Consider the following 22,744-nt stretch of genomic DNA (forward strand, 5'->3'; position numbering starts at 1 on the left):
GAAAAAATCTGTTTTCATGTGTTTTGCTTCTAATGTAATTATTTATTGAACCTTTAGAAAAAATATGTTTTATTCCAGGGCCCAGACTAAAGAAAAAATATGCAATTTGTTGCAGTGGTGACCCAAAAGCAAGATAAAATTCTGATATTTAAATCATGAGATTTTTATAACAGTATAGCAGACTACTTACATACATATCAGATGTCACTATATCTTTTAATGAAATTTCTTAGTTGTACTGTTTAGTATTATGATCAAAGCTAGTTCTCCTTGTACATTTGATTGTTAATCACATTTTAACATGTCTTTTCTAAAAATTAGGGCTGTGCCAAAAATCGAAAGCGATTTTCATGCACATCTCATCAGTAAAGACGCTCCTGTGATTAGAAGTATATCTCCAGCACGTGCGTTCGGATCAGGGTTGCCAGGTTTTCACAACAAATCCTGCCCAGTTTCTTCTCAAAACTAGCCCAATCGCGCTTCCAGGAGGTTCCCCGATAAAAATTGCTTCCCGGGGTTACAATATAAGTTTTTTAGCAGGGTTGCCTTGGTAAAATTCGCATTTTAGGTGCTAAATATCACGTTATTTGTATTGGGGTCGCTTCGACCCGCGGACATGAAAAACAACCACAGACTCGGTAGACTACGGCTCTGTGTAGTAACTGCCGCTTCACCTGAACCAGTGTTGCCAAGTCTGCGATTGTTTTTCATGTCCGCGGTTTGAAGCAACCCCAATACCAATAACGTGATATTTAGCACCTAAAATGCTAATTTTACCAAGGCAACCCTTCCAAAAAAATGTATATTTTAACCCCGGGAAGCAATTTTTATCGGGGAACCTCCTGGAAACGCGATTGGGCTAGTTTTGAGAAGAAACTGGGCAGGATTTGTTGTGAAAACCTGGCAACCCTGATCTGAACGCACGTGCTGGAGATATACTTCTAATCACAGGAGCATTTTTACTGATGAGATGCGCATGAAAATCGCATTCGATTTTTTGCACAGCCCTACTAAAAATGACTGAAACCTTAGTTGCTTCAGTCTAGTAAGTGTTCCTCTTTAAATATTACTACTAATAATGTATTCATGCGTTTACACCTATCGTTTACACTACTCCGGTGTTTTCCTCAATCACAAACGGAGACTTCCGAAAACCCTGCTGACACAGTTTTAGTTTGCAACTCTGGGGTTGCGTTTCAGTGTAAATGGACCAAAATGATGGCGTCCTTTTTACACGACCGTGTAACAGTATCATGTCTCTGTTAAGTATGTCAATGTATTTGTTTTGGCATGTCTCCCAATTGACATTTTAGACCACCATGGTCACCTTGTAATCATTAGTTACTTTGGATAACAATTCCACCTCATCATCTGTCCACAGAAAGACGTCCTTGCTTTTTCTCGCCATGATGCTCATTGTTGAACCTTCCAGTGACTAGCAACCGAATTCTTGTTTACACTTTTACGTGCATGCCCAGTGTGCATGATCGGTCACGTGACATGCATTTTCGGTTATGTAGTGTAGATGGAGATCGTTTTTGAAACACAGCTGAAACGCCAGTGTAAACGTGGATCATTTTAAAACGAAAATGCACTAGTGTAAACGTGGCCTAAGGGTCATGTAAGAACTGTTTCCCAGGAACATTTGGATCCAGAAGTACAGACATCCACTGAGTGCTGACTGGCACAGAGATGACCAGCTGAAAGCAAAAGAATGGAGTAAAAAAAACACTATGAGAAAGTGAATTAAAGAGAAAAAGTGAACGGTTACATAATGATCTGGGCTACATCCAGAGCCCTACAGCAAGATGGACATTTGCTTCCCTCAGACGAACACTGTGACTCACTGTCCCGTCCAGAGACTGACCGGGGACGACTTGTGCTACTGTTCTAACATAGAAAAAAATCATACTCCCTTACCTCTCTATGACCTCGCTCAAGCATCTAAGGTGGAGACGGATGGATAATCCATTCAGGGATGCTGAGAGACACTGCATTGTCAGGACACAATGTATCACTGTGCTATAACCGAATCTTTTTTTCTAAACTTACATTTTTTACTACTTTCTTGCACACATCAAGCTTAAGATACAGCTCATAATTGTTACAAAATAGTGCCTTATTCCTTTTTTTTTTTTAATATTAAAAAAAATATTCACAACTGTTCAAAAGTTTGTGGACAGTGTCAGTGAGATATTGTTTTGTTTTTAATCCAACCCTAACAAAATATATCATGGTACATCATATTAAGCAGCGATATGTTTTTAACATTGATAATAATAAGAAATATTTCTTGAGCAGTAAATCAGCATATTAGAATGATATCTGAAGGATCATGTGACACTGAAGAGTTGAGTAATGATGCTGAAATAAATTACATTTCGTAAATATATTAAAATTAGGACTGCCTGATGGATTAATCACAATTAATCGCATCCAAAATAAAATTTTGTGTTTACATAATATACTTTATGTGTGTGTGTACTCTGTATATGTATATATAAATACATGGAAATGTTTAAGAAATATATCTTATATACATAAAATTATAACTTTTTTTGGGGATGCGATTAATCGTGATTATTTGATTTGACAGGCCTAATTAAAATAGAAAACAGCTATTTTAAACTGCAATAATATTTCACAGTATTGCTGCTTTGAATTTATGATCAAATAAATGCAGCCTTCTTTCAAAACCTTTCAAACATTACTGACCCCAAACTTTTTCCAATACCATGATGTAGCTGCTATTGCTCTCAGCAAGACAGAGAGAAAGACAGCAATGAAGAAAAAACAAGTAAAGCCGCCAGATCCAAAACCCCAGTGAGCTCAAAGCAGCAGACTCAATCTAACAGACGATCTGTGTGAGGGGGCCGGAGACGATGTTTCATCAGAATCCTAAAACCATTAGTCTCACTCTGCTGTTCACGGCCCTTGAAGTCCTCTGGGAAAGGATGTTGTAACTTTATGAGGTTGACTCATGGCCAAACCTCATCAACTTCTCTCAGACAAAGCCACTCGGCAGTTTAGTTAACCACTCGGTGACAAAAGCCAAGGAAGCAACAGGTAAGAGATGCACAAACCTAATGGAGACTTGCCAAACCATTGCAGATGTGTTTCTTTCTGATATTTAACAGTGTTTGTTTAATTTTAAGACATGCAGGAGCCATTAATAACTCAAGGTGCACATGCATGGTTGGTTTATGACTGATTAGTCAAACATTGATAAATCAGTTCTTGGTTTGATTTATAACATTTATTTCACACTGGATGGAATCACATTATTTAAAAGTACGTCAGGGCGAAGTTCAAGAAATGTGAAGAATAAAACTGATTCTAGACTGACTTGCACACATCTTACACTCAAGTGATCTTACTCAGCTGACTACAAAGCATGGCTTTATGCAAACATTTCGGCGTGTCACAGTTATGAAACACTGGATGACATGTAACTACAATTAATGCTTTAATTGGATTAAATGCTTTTAATGCTCTATGGAGCATGCTTAAATATGCAAGAATGTCACAATGAATTAGGAAACATGTAAACAAAATTCATGATAATTTCCAATAGTATTATAGAAAATTAATAAATATAATATTTTTATTACATCGTGTAAAATGCATATTATATTACATTTTATATTTATACTATATCATATTTTATATCAATACTACAACACTTCAATAAATAATTAGATTTAAAAAAATGAAATAATGATGATAAATAATATTTGTATTATTATCATCATCACCATAAAGTAATATGACAAAAATAAACCAGTATTTCTTCACTTTCACGTGGCTTTTTAAGGTGGTTTATTAATTAAATTAAAACACACAACATTGGGGAAAACAAATTGTGTAATTTGCTATTAAATTTCACAATCAGTCTTCATATCTTGTTCTTAAACTGTAAACTGGCTGAAATTCATAAGAGAACAACGTGTAATTTGAGGTTTATTACGTGACTTAAAAGTAACGGTTGTGCGTAAATTGGCACCAGATGTGAATAGGAAAATTAAGGTTGTGCGTCAAGGCTGTGTGTACAGGCCAAAGTACTCACACATTCTACCTCATCCGAACATACTCACACCAACAGCTGAGGAAGGAAAATTATGCAGTGAGCTGAAAGAAACAGGCTTTGTGCTGTGATAAAGAAAACAATGAGTGCAACAAGCTCACAGCTAACAAACAAATTCAAGCCCACACAAAAAAAAAAAAGAGAGAACGCGAAAGCGAGACAAGGGGTATTTCAGAGATAGATCGTTAAATAACATCAATCAGTGAAGGGGAAGCTGTATTGGGAATTTACAAGAGTCTCGACAGGTGTTTTACAGACCTTCAGCATTCCTACTCAACATCCAAAGCTGGTCTAACAGCTCGAGAACAGAACCACAGACCGGTAGTACGACCTGTATCTTAAAGAAACTCTCATTACTCCCACTTTAGCGACTGGACTGGTTCTAATCCTCTTTGACTGTGCACCTTGGGGGAGGAAACACGGTGATCCTCATGAGTTTTCAATAAACATCAGGATGCCTATGGGTCAAAATTAGTATCTTTCATCTTCCAGAGCTTGTAGTTCAAAAAATCTTTAATGACAGGTTGGAGGATGCACAATGGTGAATATGGAAGCACTTGGAAACCACAAGTTTCTCAGTCTGATTTTGACGGAGTGGTTTGTTTTTAGCTGAAGGTCCCTGGTGAGAAGCCAAGGCATCTACATGTGATCACTACTCTCCTATTTAAAATGCATTTGAGTCCTGCCAACAGTACTGAGTTAATGAGAAAAACTGGGTCAGCTCGCCTTATTCTGTCCGGGTGAACTGCCAAAGGCCAGAGTGGGTTGGATGAAGCCCAACAGAGAGCACTTCCCCAATCAACGGCATTTTGGACAAGGATTGATATGATTCTGCAGTGACAACTAATGATTAACTGTTAACTATTAACAAATAATGGTTATTTTGAAACAGATTATGGATGTCTCTGAAATCTGAAAAATCACCTGTCCTGAAACATCCTGTCTAGCAAGATGTCTTCATCACGTTGGTTTTTGAGGCTAGAGCACAAATGTGACCTTCGCTGGCTAAGATATCTGGCTCAATGACACAAGAGCAGTGTTTTCAAACTGTCTTTCAAACTGTTTTCATTAATTGAAGTAAAACTGAAATAAAATACAAATATTAGATGAAAACTAAAACTTCAAAAACTTAGAAATGAATTAGAAATGTTACTTTTGCCTTTAAGTGAAATAAAAGGTATTTAAGTTTAAGTAATAAAATGACTAAAAACTTGCATAGAAATAGAAAAAAATAACCAAACCACATCAAATTACTAAAACCTAAACTAAAAGTGAAAAATCTAAATAAACACTAAGGCTAATTCAAAATATTAATACTATTATAAACTAAATATTACTGCACAAAGGGTTCTTTTTTTGTCCCATCCATTAATTTTTTCAAAATACATTACAAAATCTTTTATGATGTTTTAACAATCAAAATCAAAATTCATTTTTGAGAAAAAGTCAGAAATATCAGGGCGATATAACTGTTCTGATATCACAACGAAGACGAAAGCCCAATTAAAGAAATTCAATTTATGAAAAGAAACCCTTACTGAAGAGTTAGGAAAATCATCTTCTATAAGCATTTTTTTTTTTTTTTTTTTAGAAAAAGTAATATTTTAACAAAACATTATTATATAAAGATTAAGATGTATGTTAGACCACATGACATTTTGAAGTCATTAAATTTAAACTTTAATAACTTTAAAGTCAAACCACATGAAACAGAAGTGAATTAATTGATTACTCATCATTGACTCTTCTACTTAGGAATAAGTATTGCAGCAATAAATAAGCTCACTTGAATCTGTTGTAGATTATTAGGTGGAACACTATGATTCTGAAACCAGATTCCTTAGGAGGCACTTTCATGCAAAAACACTACAAGACACTGACTCACTGGGCAGTCGGTTTGGGACACATCCAGAGGGGGCTGTGGACGTGGCCTGTCTGTGGCGAGCAGCAGTTTGCTAGCACATCATTCAGTGTAGAAGCAACACTCAAATGAGGGTGATGTCTTAAACATGCATACTGCAACATCACATGATCTCTGAGCGAGAGGTGCAGTCATGCAGAACAGAGCACACACACACACACCCTGTCTCATTACTGCCCTCAGACAGTGCAGGCTTTATGACGAGGAGGACGCCTTAGCCCAAAGCTCTGATCTCACTGAGTGTACACATGAAACATTATGTACAAACGAAGATTCTGTCATCCTTTACTTACACTCACATTGTTCCAAACCTGCAAGACTTTATTTTTCAGAGGAGCACAAAAAGAGGTCTTTTGAGATTGCAGTGGTTGCTCTTTTCTATGCAAATGTCCCTTCGCAGGAACTAATTTGTTAACAAATAATTTAGAATTAGATCATACAATTCTATTTTATTATACTATAACAGTATTCATTATTACTTTGAATTAGCTTTAATATATATATATATATATATATATATATATATATATATATATATATATATATATATATATATACGTTTTATTTTAATTTTAGTCATTTTCTTTGTAAGTTTGCAATAACAACACTGGTTCAACGTTTTGACTCAAATTGATCATTCACTACAACCCATCATTCCTACTCTTTTCTGTTAATATTATCAGTATTTAGGTCTGTTTCTCACACAACACTATTATTTGATTTCAGTAGACACTAAACTTTTCTCACTTTTGAGTCCTTTTTGAAGCTTAAAAACTCTGCACTTTCCTCAAGGCAACTGCATGGAAAAGAGCCACCAGCACATTATTCAAAATGTCTCCACATAAGAAAGCAAGTCAGACAATTTTGAACAACATGAGGGTAAGTAAAACTGAATTTATGGCCGATTTGAATTGCTCACATTACATACATAAGCAAAGAACAGACACCACTCAAATTGAAAAACATAAAATTATCAAAAAGTTGTCACATGGCTCATGAATGTTTACAAAATGGCTTATTTTTGCCATGTATCGACTCGATAGGAGAAGAGATAGTGTTTGTGTGCAGAACAGGCAGGGCCCTGCTGTTCTCCTCTTTGAATATCCTCCCATTCCCAGTCATGAGTCTAGCATCTAGTGTTCTGCTGATAATCTCGTTCAGAGAAGGCTCCGAATGCATGCATGCACAGCCGCATGTGTTCTTTTTGTTTGCGAGTCTGTGTGTGTTGCTGTGTGGGCGAATGCTTGCATGTGCGCACCCCTCCCGTGGACCCATCTGTTACCGCTGAGGGCATTTTAAAATCTATCACATTTAGCCAAAAGATCTTCAGTATTTTTTGCATAACACACAGCACCTATATGTACAGAACTCTCCTGTTTACTAAATCAAAAGGTAGTAAATATGTCTTGTTCTGTTCGGGTCGAACAGCAGGAGATCTCTTGGTGCTGAAAAGCTTGGGAAAACTATTTCCAAATGGATTTCAGCAAAGCTCTGGCTACTTCCCAAAGTGGCAGGGAGCTTTAGAAACCAAAACACTCAATCTCTGAGGCAGGCTGAGATCCACATGGTTGTCACACCGACAAAGAACAAACAGCTAATGAATACCATCATCCTGCTTCTAGAAACCTACAGATACCAAACATACTGAGAGGAAAACATGCTGTTTCCTCAGGATGGCCTGTCAAACTGATGCCCGAAACCAAATATAGCAACAGAATGACTCCTTTCTCTCAAAAGTCAAAAACCAGTCTGCCACCTCGACAAAAGCGAACATGACTCACCTCTATTGATGAACTGGGAGGGAGGTGTTTATCTGTAATGGGGAGAAGAAAAAAGAAACAAATCAGATATGCATTGTCATACTTAATATTTTAAATACCCATTTTTTTTACAAGTTTTCTCTTTATCAACAAGCTTGACCATCTAGAGCTAGATTTTTCTAATTCTTGGTAGCTGCTAATGTGTCAAGGATCGTTAGGTGGTTGCCAGGAGTTTGCTAAGGTGTTCTGGGTGGTTGTTAGTGTGCTGCTATTGCAATTGTTGGATTGAAGTTGCTATGCACTTGCAAAAGTACTTTTTCTGCAGCCTTGGTTACATAAGTATTATTTATGTAGCCTTTTTTTCCTATGTATATGTTTCTATTGTATTAGGTCAATCAAAACGTTTCAAACTTTTATTTGAAGCAAAATCATATATAAAAGGAATTTAAAATTTACAAAAGTTACAGGACAGTGTTGCAGGAAAGAACAACAACAAGTGATGTAATCAAATTACAAACGATGGAGAAATATAAAACTATTGATCTTGATTAGGTGTTTGAAAGTAATATAATTTAAGTTTTGTGCAAAATATGCATATAAACATAAATAAAGTCTGAGTAAACCGGAAGTTTGCGACCGATGTTACTTCCGTATTTTGATGTACTTCCGAGAAAAACAGAATATTTAATGAGGAAAGCAGAGGGCGTGGTTTGTTTGTTTTTCTACCGTGAACTGATTGGATGTAGTAAAGTAGGCGTTTCATTCAGAATGCACTCTCATTACTCACGGGGCACTGACAGTTGAAGGGGTGTGCTTAGGTTCATGCCTTAGCTCAAACTGACGTCATCACAGAAGGGCCGTCGTTTTAGAGGAAAGGAGCATTCTCAGATTTTTTTTTATTAAAGATTAGGAAGGCAAACCATTTTTTTTGTGGATTGACTTGCACGGATGAATTGTTATTATTGAATAGATAGGGTTTTTTCAGTTTGCTTTATATTCAAACCAAAAATCAAAAAGTTAAATATTACACCTCTACATGCCACATGATTTCAGGTAACATTCATTTCCGAAGAACGAATGATGCAGGACGAGATAGGTCCTTAATTGTAATGCATATGATTATGCAATAATAAAAGAGATGCTGACCTTAGAAAGCACCGTTAATTAACAGCATCTTTCTAGAGAAGTGTGCAGTATGTTGCAGCCATGAATAAATTTCATAGAAGGGAAATTGACCATGACAACCCCTATTCCCCCGTTTCTATACAGAGGGACCCAGGGGTTCACCGCAGACCACCTTCACATGAAATATTTAACGCAAATCTATAAGAGGCAAACAGAGATGCAATGTGAGTCCACTGAGCCTGAAATACACAAAATCTGCATTGGGGTTAGAATCATAATGTTTGTCTTTTAGTCCTTCCATCAGTGGCACTGGAAATATAATGTTACAGTGTTAAAAGAAAGAGCCTCCTCTGGGATTGGCTGAGACCCATGAGAGTTCATTTCTGCCCCTAATGAATGAACCCAGTGTCATTGCAACGGCCACTCAACAACTGAAACTCAAATATAACTGAAAATGTGCAAAGACGTCTGAAACTGAATCCTCACTGAGTCTAACCTGCACAATCCGGACATGAAAGAGGTGTTTTTGAAGAGGTTATTTTGTCTTTTAGCGCAAAACAGATGCCAATTACATTGCTGCATGACAACAGACACGTACTGTTATCTGCCTATAAAAATGAAAGGAGTTCACTGGAAATAATTAATGTGACCTTCCTACCATGGAAAGCCATTCACAATGGTGTTGGCTCAATAGGGACAAAAAAATTGGGACAAAAAGGAAAAGGTGCAAAACCATGCTGCTTCATATTTTTGAGCTTAGTCAGACAATTAATTTAAAATAGAGCCACCAAGTGGATTACTAAATATGTTAATATTTGTTAATGGAAAATACTAGCAACAACATCTGTGACGAATATGCAATATATTCTGATGCTTTTGATGCAATCACAACACCTTGTAGGACAGAAAGTGAAAGCGTTATCAGTGTCAGATAAACCTATATTTTAGGGTTCTCAGGATCTCCAGAGATTACACTTTCATATTTAATTTTTCTAGTTGGAAGGAATACTTGCTATTTCCAGGGTTGCAGCAACTATGAAACAAAAGAAGACATAAATATCATTGAAGCATTGTCTGGAGCTTGGAGGCAGATGTTTGTCCTTATTTACACATCAAATCTCTAATAGTCTCTCAAACTTTGGGATGGACCAGGAAAGAAACTGGCAGTTTTACAAACCACAGTCTGATATAATTGGTCAGTCAGCGTAATCTGAACGTATCCACTTTCACCAAGTCAGCAAACTTGCCCAGGAGAGCAGAATTCAGCAGACCATGTTACATAAGCATTGATGTTCCTGCCAGATAGGGACCATCTGATCTAATCACTTGCTTGACATTTGGCATTACACTTCTATAATTAATAAGGACACAGGAGACATATCTTTTCACTTCAAAAAAAAAGAAAGAAGTTTGTATTAAGAGGGTCATGGACTATCAACTATTAAGCAGAAGAAACCTATGGAAGTGTGCTAGCTATATAAAACAGCAAAAAGAGCTCAAATAACTGACTATCATGTCTAAGTCCTTGTTAGGAAGATAGAAGGATTGAGACATTCATCCCAATAATTATACTTCTAACAAGCAGTCAGACTGACTCCCAAAGGAGAAACAGAGATGGAAGCCAAATCCAAAAGCCTGAGGCTAAGGAAGCCAAATGAGATAATGGTTGCAAATTTAATTATAGTTCTGTCTGAGACATCCCACTCTCTAAATTATTTTTTTTTTTTGTAATGATGACGATTTTTAAAAATAAACTAAAATAGAAGCCAGTTATTAGCTATATTCAAAGCCTTGCTATTCATTTTCATACTGATATGAAAGAAATGATTTGAACCAGTACCAGTATCTGATGGTATATTTTAATTTAAAATGGTTTAATATTATTCCCTTAGAACATCCAATGACCTAAATAGGATTGGGAGTATAACATCAAAGCTGTATTTTACACATTAAATTACATTTATCATACCTGGCACTCTAGAAATAGTGCATTCTGAACAATACATAAACATGCCTAAATGCTGAATCAAGAGGTGAAGCATGATATCATAATAGGCCAAAGAGCAGATCCCTTTTGTTGCCCTCATGACTAAAGGTGCTAATGGATGAATCTATCACATGGCCCTATTGTTTACAGTGGCACGATGGTAGCCACAATATAACCGGTGTTATAGAGTAGTTTATATGGCATTGAAGAATGGTTCGAACCATGAGGTGCTTATAAAATCAATGCATACTATATACACACAATTATATATTTGAATTCTTGAATAAAACACCTAATAAAATCGGCGCAAAGCTAGATTTGAGGTGTAGGTGCATCTCCAAATCTGTCTAAAAATCGAAATTGCCTTCATTAATCATAGTTTCGCTTATATGAACGTGTCAGTTGTAAATAACGCGTCTCAATGCCATTGCTGTTTAGCTGGCTTCATGCTGCGCCATTTACTGCGCATTTAACGTTACTTGGACTTCTCATGTAAACATTCAGTTCACCTGGATTGCTCTGTTGATATAATTTCACAGTCCCGTCCTTCCGGATCTTCACATCTCCAGGACCCGCAATCCGTCCAGGTGGACTCCCACCTGTCTCTTTCCGTCTCTGTTTTTGAGTTAACCACCTGCAACACTGATAACACACGGCCCAGGCTTGCTCCTCGTTGATCGGCTGACTGTACAGCGTTAAAATCTCTTCCAAACACAATTCATCTTCCTCGTCCGCACAATCCATACTGATGTCATCGGGTTTCGCTCCATCCCCGGGATCCTGGAGAGCCGACGGTGAGATTAGCATTCCTTTGTCCGTCATTCTTCTTCTCCAGGATTCCCGAGAGCAGGAGAGACTGTGTTACGATGATAAAGAGCCAGGAAAGGTATGTTTACGTTAGGTCTGTCATCTAGAAGCAGCGCGCGCGCGCGTCCTCCTCTGCTGTCTGCGTCGCTGCTTCTGAGCTCGCGCTGCTGCTGCTGTTTGACTCTGAGAGGCGCTCGGATGACTTTTCCGCATGGTCTCAGAGTCAGTCAGATCCTCAGCCAGGTGTTTCACAAAACAAACTGTTAAGAAGACTTCTACCACATTTTATAATAAGGTAAGAACTTTAGAATTAGCCTGCCAAGAAATAGTTTGTTTACAGTGTCTAATGTTTAAAAAATAACAAGGTAACACATCTGAAAGTTAATGTTACGCTACATATGTTAAATCTTGACGTAAATTTGGATGAAAACGTTTAATTTAAATCTAACTGTGAAATTTAAATGTTAACCTGTTAAATGTCCAATTATTTGGTATACAAATACGCTTGGTGCCAGTCAAATGACTGAGGAATAAGCCAGTAGGCCTAGGCTTTGCACCAGTGGCCCGTGCTAAATTTAAATAGATTAACATTTAGTTTTTTGATTGCCCAATTAAAGCTGATTCATAAATAATTAGGCTGCTGCGCCCTTTTCTCTATAAAAAGGTGACAAGACAACTCCAAATCGCAAACTAAATTAACCAAATAAGTGACAGCTAGAGTAATCCAAACGGTAAAAGCAAAAAAAAAAAATAATAATAATAATAAGTTTATGGGATCTTTGAGGAAATGAATTTAAATATCATGTCTGGTATAGAATTTGATAAATTCTAATTTCTAAATTGGTAAAATCTTAAACAGCGAGTTTTCTTGTGTAAGTTAATATAGTGTGCATATTATCCATACAAGCTTTATTTGCTGTATGTCAAAAAACACATCATGTCTAACAAGACAGTGGTTGGATGTAACACTTCACAGCTCTTTTCAAGAGCAACAAATAGCATATTGCAAAATCAGTAGAGACTTAAATATGCCCCATTTGTTTTATTTATCTATTTATTTATTTTCCTGGACACTGACAAAGAATAGCATTACATTTCATGCAGCAGATGCTCTGCACATACTAATTTGCAGCGTCTGTCCCTGGAGTGTGAAGGGGACTACACAATGTGTCAGATATGTTTTCAGAGGAAACTGTGTTAATGCATTTCTACAGTATATTTGGTATTTTATTTGCTGTTATGAATTATAAACCATTTTGAATTTAAAATTGTTGTGAAGTGAGGATGATGAGGGTTGGCATAATTATTGTGTTGGACAGTAGAATCTAAATAAAATTCACACACAAATACATACGATGTTGCATCATACATGTTGCTCGAGTTAACAACATTGCTCTTTGTACTTGACATTAATCTACATAGTTTTGGGATAAGTTAAACATTTCTTTAAAAAGTAGGCTATTTTTGTGATGCAGCATTAAGATCTGTCCCTGTGCATTTGAAATGTAAGATAAACTGCTCCATCTAGTGGTTCCAGTGATTTTACAGCACTTAGCTGTCCATACTAAATAAAGCAGGGTAAAAACTTAAATTACAATTGAATAACTGATTATTTCAGATACATGCCAAAAAATACCTTGCAATATGCAGTGAACTGCAGTAAAGTGCAGTATTTACAAGAATGGAATGACCAACAAAATTTAATAAAAACATTAATAAAGAGGGCCATAATATTAACAAACCAACCATTAGATAATAATATTATTATTAACCAATTATTAATATTATTATTAACAAACAATTAGAATTGTTATTGTGCTTTTACAAGTATTTAGGCATGATACAAATATTCAGTAGCCTTGTCTTTTTAAAATATGTAATTAGCATTCAAATTGCACTGTGAAATTCTGAGAGCTATTATTAATTGCGAGCAATAACTCCTTTGTGCAACATTATGAACGTAAATGTATTTTACGAACTTGACTTTATTAACGTTATGAATGTGCTCTGCTTAGTAACTCCTGTGACGATATCAGGGTTGACTAAAATCTATATTTGCCATGCTAATGATCAGATGCATCTTTTTAACCCAGTTTTGCAACAAACTAAAGCAAAGCATATTTCTATAGGCTAAGTGTGCATTAATAAGATATCATCTCTCATGAAGCTCTTTTTCTCTTTACAGCTTATGGTTTCTTATATAGCCCATAATCCACATGGCTGAACTCCTCTGGGTTTCGGAGTATATCCTCTGCATCAGACAAAGATGGGGTTGTTTTCCCCTCATGGCTCCCTTGGGTTAGATGCAGCATTAGATGAAACCCCTTCAGTATGATTAGTTTCCTCCTTGTGCGTTGTCTGCTTTGAGTCACATATCTGCTGTAAAACACAAACAAGCCATATATCGAATGAAAAGCAGACTTAATGTTATTCAAACACTGACACAGCTGTTCTTTCAGTCTGCTTTGTCTGTAGCTATATTGTCAAAACCCTGAAGTTTGACGAATTATGCAAATGATACATCTGAATGTGTAATATTTTATAAATAGCTGTTCGTTTTTGATTCAGTGACTGAAACCTCATGACTGCAGGATGTTTTTGTGCAGGTGCTGGAAGTCAAACCCTGCTTTCCACATTGAGTTCCAGCATTAACCATCTGTCTGCCTCTGTCTCCACAGGATCTGGCCTCCATACCTCTACCTGGGGAGGAAGTGACAATATGTCACAAAAAGCTTCTTTTTGGCCTGAATTAAAAACTATTTTAGGACTAAATGACGTTTCAAAAGAGACTAATGAAGCCAAACAAACTTTGATTTTAATTGAGAGAAATCCCTCAGCATCTTAAAGCTACAGATTTTTGCATTTACATCAGATAAATAGCTTATATTTTCAACCGTATGTGTATACATATAAGACCTTTATTTTGACCAAAAACAGCATATACCTGATAGTTTTGAATGGTCTCTAATAAGATGGCTAGATTCTCAACGCACGACGCGGTTCTTAGAAGTCACGCCGTTGGGGATTTCAGCATCAGTGTTGGTAAGCCACGTCGATTCGGTTTCTCTGGTCCAGCTCTCATGATATCGCGGTTCAAGAGCATCTGCTCGACTCCCACCGCAGCCCATTGAAATAAGATGGAGCGATGCATGCGCTACAAGAAGCCGAGTGCGCGCGAATATGCTCCCGTCCCACGCGCAGCTGTGAGTGAGTGCCCTCGTGCATTTACCAAACTTGAGATTTGTCATCCTTTACGTCATCCGTTTATTGTGATACTGTGTAGAGGCAATTTGCACCAAAACAAACGAGAGAGGAATACGTTTACGTTTTAGAGACATGGTTTAACACCAAAAACGTGTTCACATGCAAACCTTTATATTTATATGTTATAAACCACACACATGGGCTACACCCATGAGTGATGATGAGAGTGCTAGTTTTGTATTTTCCAATTTAATGCTAGATTTTTCCAAAAATTCTAAATCAATGTCAGTGTGATGTAACCAAGTTATTTTTGATCGCTATTACTGCAGGCATATTTATGTCATTACTAGGCTATATTTTGTAGATATACAACTTTCTGTCTGATGTTACACCACTTGACATTTTATAATGAAAAAGGGTTCATTAAAAAGAGTCATTGGATGAAAGTAATTAGAGTCATTAAATAAAACCTCTAAAATATTATTAAAATATAAAATATGGTTTGCCCTTGACTTAATGTTTTATAAAAGTGCCCTGATATTACTGTACAGTGGTGCTGCCATGGTCTTTTTTTAGGGAAACAGAGAGTGATATTTGACAGTCATTTATATATGACAGTCATTTCCTTCCAATAATTCAGCAGAATCAGTGCATATGTGACCCTGGACAATAAAACCAGTCATAAGTCACACGGGTATATTTGTTGCATTAGCCAATACATTATATGGGTCAAAATTATCGATTTTCTTGTATGCCAAAAATCATTAGGATATTAATTGAAGATCACATTCCATGAAGATATTTTGTAAATTTCCTACTGTAAATTTATCAAAACTTAATTTTTGATAAGTAATATTTGAAGGAAATTTTCTCTTTATTTAGATTTTTCAGATTCCAGATTTTCAAACTGTTGTTTCTCAGCCAAATATTGTCCTATCCTAACCAATTAAGGATTATTATTTATTTAACTTATATCTTTTTGTGATGCATCTTTTTGTTTTGTGGTCCAGGGTCACATAGGTTAGACAGGCCCAAAAAAATGATTACAGATCCTACTTATGTCCTTCACTTTGAGTACCAACTTCTTTCCTCGGGAAGACGCTTTTGAGTTCCTCAGTGTAGGCTTAACTGTTTCAAGAACTATTTTGTCCCACTGTCCATTAAAGCATTAAACCATAAGTTAGGCAGAGGTCAACAATTATAATAATTTTATTTTAATCTCACCCATCTAGCGTGTGTAACAACATATGTTTATGTTGACCAAGGGTGTGTTGAACACTGGGTAGGGTGCAATTTAGTTTGTATATTGTGTATAATGTATATTGTGAGCAGGAAAGTGATGGCCTCTCTTTGTATTATATGTATTTAGCATCTTATTGTGTTAAGCAGCAGCTCTACTGTGTGTCTAAAACATATTTCCTTCGGGACAATAAAGTTTATCTTATCTCATATCTTTTATGTAAGTCTACTGTATGTATGTATGTTCCTGTGGCTCAAGTGGTAGAGCATTGCGTTAGCAGTGCAAGGTTGTGGGTTCAATTCCTAGGGAACACGTTAGGTAAAAAATGTCAGCCTAAATGCAATTTTTGGATAAAAGCGTCTGCTAAATGCATTCATTTTTTTCTTTATATATAGTAATTTAAATATAGTTCCTCACTCCTTACAGCAAAAAAAAAAAAAAGTGCTATAATTTTATTGACTTTGATTGGTCTTTAGATTCATCATGTGATTTCACCTTTTCCAGCAAAAACATAAATGCATTTAATATCACAGCAGAAGCACAAACACAGACAACACACAAAGTGGTTCTCAACAGCACAATTAAACATAATCACTGCATTACGCACAAAGTAAGCACCAACAGAACATTAAAAACAACAGAATGCACAGCCATTATGGGCTTAGCAACAGACAAGTGTTCAGTGTTGGACCACATATGCCCTCAAAGGACAAATTTTAAAACCCCTGAAAATCCATCATTTGTAAACAAATGAAACCTATAACACAGATGTTGAGATTCTGAGACCTCTTATCTGAAATAGTGATATGATGGAATGGTAAAGGAATGAGGCAGTGAGAGGAACGTTAAAAAAAGATAAACAGTAAGTGTTTAATAAATTATTGGGTTCAGTCTCTGTGATGCAGGATGGAATGGTGCATTGGAATTTGAATTCTATTTGAAGTCAAGGAGGTTGCAGTAGATCTTGTAGTGGATAGTACTCTTGCTGGCTGAGATTCAGACCCGGGATGTCCATAGATGCCTATAACACAATAAAACAGAACAAATCAGCTGTGATATCTCCATATCTTCAATTAGGCCAGTTTTTTATGCTCACCAAAACTGCATTTATTTGATAGCTATTTTGTATTTGAATATATTTTTTATTTTGAACAGTTGCTGGTACCCACTGACTTCCATTGTATCTTCTTTCATACTTTGGAAGTCAATGGCTGCCACAAACAGTTTGGTAACACAAAATATCTTCTTTCTGTTTTCGACAGAAGAGAGTAACTCATGAAGGTTTGGAGCCCTTTTTTCAACTATTAGTGATGCTAAATTATTAATAATGGTTCCTATTATTATCAATGTTGTTTCATATTTTTGTGGAAACTGATACATTTTTCAGAGTTTGTTGATGAATAGACAGTTCAAACAAACAACATTTAATTGAAATATAAATCTTTTGTCATATTATAAATGTCTTTACTGTCACTTTTGACCAATTTAATGCATCCTTTCTGAATAAAAGTAGTAATTTTTATCTCATAACCCATTTGAATGGTAGTGTATATAAACTGTTTTCATCACTGATAATAATTTATAAGAAATGCTTCTTGAGCAGCAAATCAGCATATTAGAATGATTTCTGAAGGATCATGTGACACTAAAGACTGCCGTAATTGCTAATAAGAATTCAGCTTTGCCATAATAATAATAAACTGTATATTAATATATTTCAAATCTAACCTATTCTTGTAATGGCAGATTGATTTCAAGTTTGCGATTTCAAGTTTTCCCTCATCTTTTGAGTGTTACAAGGTGTTTGTGCACATATAAGATCCATAAATGCCTCGTTTAAACACACCCCACATATCTACTTCACTGTGTGGAAAGATTTGTATAACACCACCCAAATGTCTGCTGCCATGTCATGCAGACGCTTTGTGTATCCAAATATGATAAGTGGCGTAACATTTCCATCACACACTGGAGGTATTTGGCCAATCACAACACACTGGATAGCTGGCCAATCAGAGCACACATGCATTTCAGAACGAGGAGCTTTGTAAAAATCGAAACATTATGTTTCAGAAAGCCAGGGCAGAGGAGCAACAATAATGTAAGATATGTGGAAAATAATGTGTTTTAAACCAAATAAACACATTGCATTACACCAAACACACAAAATAATGTTGTGTTTAGCATTGTCATATGACCCCTTTAAATTGCATCAGTGCTTCACATTATTACCACTATTTACTTTTCTGTATTTTTGATTAAATAATTGCAGCATTGGTGAACATAACAGACCTCTTCCAAAAAAATAAAAGAATCTTTATAATAGCTCACATCAATAACAGTTGCACTGCTGTCCAAGAGTTTGTAAAGGTCCTGCAGACCTTCCCTCAGTTTCTTTACATTCTTCTTGTTTTGCTAAAGCAGCATGGCCTGGAAATTGACTGGCAGCCCATACCTGTTCAATATAAACATGCAGGTCTTAGTACAGCTACATATGAAATCAATTCATACGCTTTAAACAGACTGGCATACACTGTACCTCAAGACTGACTCTGTAAAAACACGCAGTGCCTTGATGTGTATCCATGTGATGAAAGCCTCACTGAAGTTTACTTTAAGCCAACGCACCAAAGGACCCTGAGGTGCAGAAGCAGATTGACCATTGTTATCAGTACTTTTCTTTTCTCTTTCTTATTACTTTAAATGAAGACTAATCAAGGCCCGGGGCCCCTCAAGCTGGCTGTGAGGTTGATGGGTTTTGAGGTTACTCATCAACAACATTGTGGAGGTTTTTATCATGTTCAATAGAGAATCAAATTTAGACAGCTGCATGCATACAAATGGCTTTTTCTTGTTGGTGGAGAGGCGAGTCATCTCCTCTTTGTCTGCTTTCATCTCCTCTTCATTGTACTGAAAATCACGGACCGTGAACCTGAAAAAAAAATCAGTAGCACAGGGTCATCTTTCCTCTGATTCAGCTGAAAGACATGATGGCATCAGTAAACATCAAAAACACATTGTGAAACTTCATAACAGTCTTACAACAGTATGTCATTCATTATCTGAGAATATATCTACACTTGAAATATGGGATAAAACGGTCTACAGAGTATTTTGAATTAAGAGAATGTCTTTTTTAAATATGTTTTTATTCATAAAGTAATCCTAAAAAAAAGTATTACAGGTTTAAAAGAAAGAAGAGGCCCTATTTTCAGTACTGATTATAAGTTAGTGTATTAGAATGATTTCTGAAGGATCATGAAGGGACACAAGACTGAAGTAATGACGCTAAAAATTCAACTTTGCCATCAAAGGAAAAATGACATTAAATGTAACTTTAGTGAACATAAGATCAAAAATCTTTTGAACAGTAGTATATTTGCAAACCTGACATTCAAATACACTTAAGGACTTCAGACTACAGGGTGGTTTCAAACTGATTTTCAGCTCCATTTGACAAAATAACAACTATAGACTGTAAAGCTTCAAGGATTTACTTGTTTTCTCTTGCTTTGTGTTTGAAGTCATCGATAGCCTTCCTGAAGAGTGTCACACTTAACAACCCGCTGTCTTGGTCTTCAAATAAAAGCCTAGGAGAGAAGATGATTTATAAAAAACATAAGTTAGGTAGGTGTTTCTCAATTTCAAACTTCTGACTCATTAAGTGTAAGAACTGTTTTTGCCATAGACCTTTCATTCATTTTTCTTAAAACTGATAGCTCTGTTCGGGTTCACGGTTCACAGTTTCATGTTTTGTTTAATGAGATCTATTCAAAGTCTTGAAAATGTCCTTAGTCTTCATTATGATTTCTTGTTGATGAATTGAGCACATAGAGTGCACAGTGTTTTGGACAGCATAGTTTGTGTGCAGAAGCATATTGCACTGTAATGTGTGTATTACTGTGTGTAACAGCAATAACAGAAGCCAAATTTACATGTCCACCAAAAGCAAAGCATAATGATGTCAAGATTGAAATACAGGCAACACAAAGTTCCTTATTCTATACTTTAGGTGAATTTTTTTAAGATCGTCATTAAATTTTACTCCCTTTGTGGATCTTGGAACCACCATTTCAGAAAGAGTTTCATGTGTCTTCTGCCAGACAGGATAACTAGTCCTTTTTAGGCCAAAAAACAGGTCCAAAATTAGTTTTCCAACACATATAATAAAACTAAATGTGTTCATTCTAAGTAATAGGAATAGTTCACCCACAAATTAAAACTATGTCATCTACTCACACCTTCTGCAAAATGCAAATGAAGATATTCTTCATTTTGTTGGTTAAGAAAAAAATGGTTCTTCCACAGTATAGACAGAAACCTTTACGGAAAAATTCAATGGGAACAGATACTGTTTACTGACCGATATAATTTCAAATGTCTTCTTTTGCAATATACAGAATAAAGAAAGACACAGGTTTGGAACAACATGAGGGTGAGTAAATACAGACAGAATTTTCAAAAGCACAAAATACAAAGAAAAGCACAAATAATCCAGATTAATTTACTTTGAAACAACTACAAGTAGAGTAGTGAGGTATTCAGAGTCTACAATAAAATCATCTTTCTTGACTATATCAGCCAAGATCCTAGTCCTAGTCAAGAGACTCCCTCTAGTGGACAAGACATGTTGTTATTTAAGGTCACTTAAAATGATTAAAGCAACACCGAATTTTACAAAAACTTAATGAAGAATATGAAACTCCTAAAACTAACACATTCTTTCTCTCCAGACTCTGAAGGTTCCCTTTTAGGCTGTTATAAGATGAAGCTCTGGCTTTGAGATCACTATCAATCTGACTCACTTGCTAAGAACAGAGAACAAAGCAGGACATTTGAAGAAAAATCAATCTCCTTGTATTATAAACGATGATAACATGCCTCACCTTGGACATGATCTCGGAGCTGTTCTTAAGGGACTGTTTGATTGGATACTTGGCCATATCCCACTGGAATTGTGTAACATATGTGTCCAGATCAACTGTATGGAAAGACTTATTCATTATAAATACTCTTTATAAGGTAATATACTAGGACATTCAAATATGACTGACTAGACTATGAAAGATTACATGTATTTTTATGTTCATAAAATGTTATATAAATGTTTTTTTGACATTAGATAATAATTAAGAGTAGCATTGTTTACCATCAATATTGTGGTTAGTATGTATTGAGGATTTTAAGTTCACTTGCCTCCATTGGCCAAAAGATTCTCCTGAACTTTATCTCGATTGTCTTCTAACACATCAGCCATGTACTGGGCCACTTTCCTCACTACGCTGGGAAATAACAGCAATAAATAATAATAATAATAATAATTAACAGCTGTGCTGGCTAAATATACATTTAAATATATTTAGAGAACTTTAACATGACAGAAGCTTCAAAACCCCATCAAGGGAATTATAGGGACTATGACGCAGTGTGTAATTGATAACGATCAAAATATAATAATATTTAAAAAATAATTAAATGGATCATTTTTAACTGAACGCTCTGGTAAAATGTCAAACGTAGACATGAAACCTCTCTACGAAAGAGTCTTGGCAAGCTCATCTGACAGCCCAACAAGGACATCCAGAGTCCCCGCCTGTTGAGAAACACCACCAGAACTCATTAGATAGATGAGAAATGTGTGGTAAATAAATCAGTGCTTTAACTCAAGAAGACGAGGAGTCATTTACCTTCAGTTCAGGTATGCTGAACTTGTGGTTAGTGGACAGGCTGGTCTGAGCTGTGGCCGTGTTCATCTTGTCCCATGTCTGCTGGCAGTTCTTCTCTCCAGGAGCTGAGATCAACCAGAACTCTGTCATGATGGCTGCTCAAATGATCACGCAGAGGGCCCTTGAACGAAGAGATTCAATTCTCATAGCGAATGAGACACTGTCAAATAGATTACAGAGGTCCTTCCAAGGTTGACCATATGAGCAAATTCACACTTCTCCATTTCATTGCATAAAAATGACCAGTCATGACTCACCAGCAGTAGATAATAAAAGCTGTCCCCCTCAACATATAGCCTAACAGGTGTCCTGCTTTTACTCGTGTGTTTAAAGATTGAACAAGTGCACACTGATGTAGCCTAGTACAGTACACGTTCAGGTCCAGGTGGATGCTGCATACTGGTGGTGATTAAGAAGATTCCCCCTTCCATTTTTCTATATTAGAAAAGCGCTATATAAATGTAAGGAATTATTAATAATTATTATTACGTGATGCGATTGGTTAAATGGGCGTTTCTGATGTCTGTAAATATAGCCTGTCACAACTATCAAAAACAATAAAAAAATCTTATTCGGCGATACTTACCGATGATATAAGTCACTTCAGTAATCTACAAAAGAATCTGTTAAAACTGAAAATAGTTTTAATAAAACATTATTGAAACACAGATAACACACTTCATCATCACACTTCCAGTCAGCTGATCGGAGAGACGTGTTTCGTTCTAGTTGACAATGCGTTCAGAATGCGCAATGTGGGGATCTTTTAACCCTTCAAATAACAAACAGGTATATACCAAATACATACAGGTCCTTCTAAAAAAATTAGCATATTGTGATAAAGTTCATTATTTTCCATAATGTAATGATAAAAATTTAACTTTCATATA

At 36.0% G+C, this 22,744-nt stretch overlaps 2 protein-coding genes and 1 pseudogene across 7 annotated transcripts in view; all 3 read right to left on the reverse strand.

The window, feature by feature from the left end:
- Nucleotides 1-12,183, reverse strand: part of LOC132145476 (protein spire homolog 1) — a 46,316-nt gene extending 34,133 nt beyond the window's left edge. For 2 of the 6 annotated variants that reach the window (XM_059556548.1, XM_059556546.1), the window contains exons 1-2: nt 11,387-12,182; nt 7,787-7,818 (exon numbers count right to left, since the gene is read on the reverse strand). In XM_059556548.1, coding sequence (XP_059412531.1) covers nt 7,787-7,818; nt 11,387-11,699 — 345 coding nt within the window. In that variant the 5' untranslated portion in view covers nt 11,700-12,182. Of the gene's footprint in view, nt 1-7,786; nt 7,819-11,386 lie in introns of all 6 variants that reach the window. The other 4 variants (XM_059556545.1, XM_059556547.1, XM_059556549.1 and 1 more) reach the window with 4 other exon arrangements.
- Nucleotides 12,184-13,584: 1,401 nt separating this feature from the next.
- Nucleotides 13,585-14,901, reverse strand: si:ch211-215i13.3 (brain and acute leukemia cytoplasmic protein). Its single transcript, XM_059555314.1, has 3 exons — nt 14,620-14,901; nt 14,263-14,378; nt 13,585-14,063 (listed from the first exon to the last, which is right to left on the reverse strand). Exon 1 carries the CDS (start codon nt 14,810-14,812, stop codon nt 14,669-14,671), a length of 144 nt encoding a protein of 47 aa, XP_059411297.1. The 5' UTR covers nt 14,813-14,901; the 3' UTR covers nt 13,585-14,063; nt 14,263-14,378; nt 14,620-14,668.
- A 1,668-nt stretch (nt 14,902-16,569) lies between these two features.
- LOC132145477 (V-type proton ATPase subunit C 1-B-like) lies at nt 16,570-22,282 on the reverse strand (annotated as a pseudogene).
- Nucleotides 22,283-22,744: the final 462 nt, after the last annotated feature.

This window comes from Carassius carassius, chromosome 8 (genome assembly GCF_963082965.1).
Source record: "Carassius carassius chromosome 8, fCarCar2.1, whole genome shotgun sequence".
Lineage (NCBI taxonomy): Eukaryota > Metazoa > Chordata > Actinopteri > Cypriniformes > Cyprinidae > Carassius > Carassius carassius.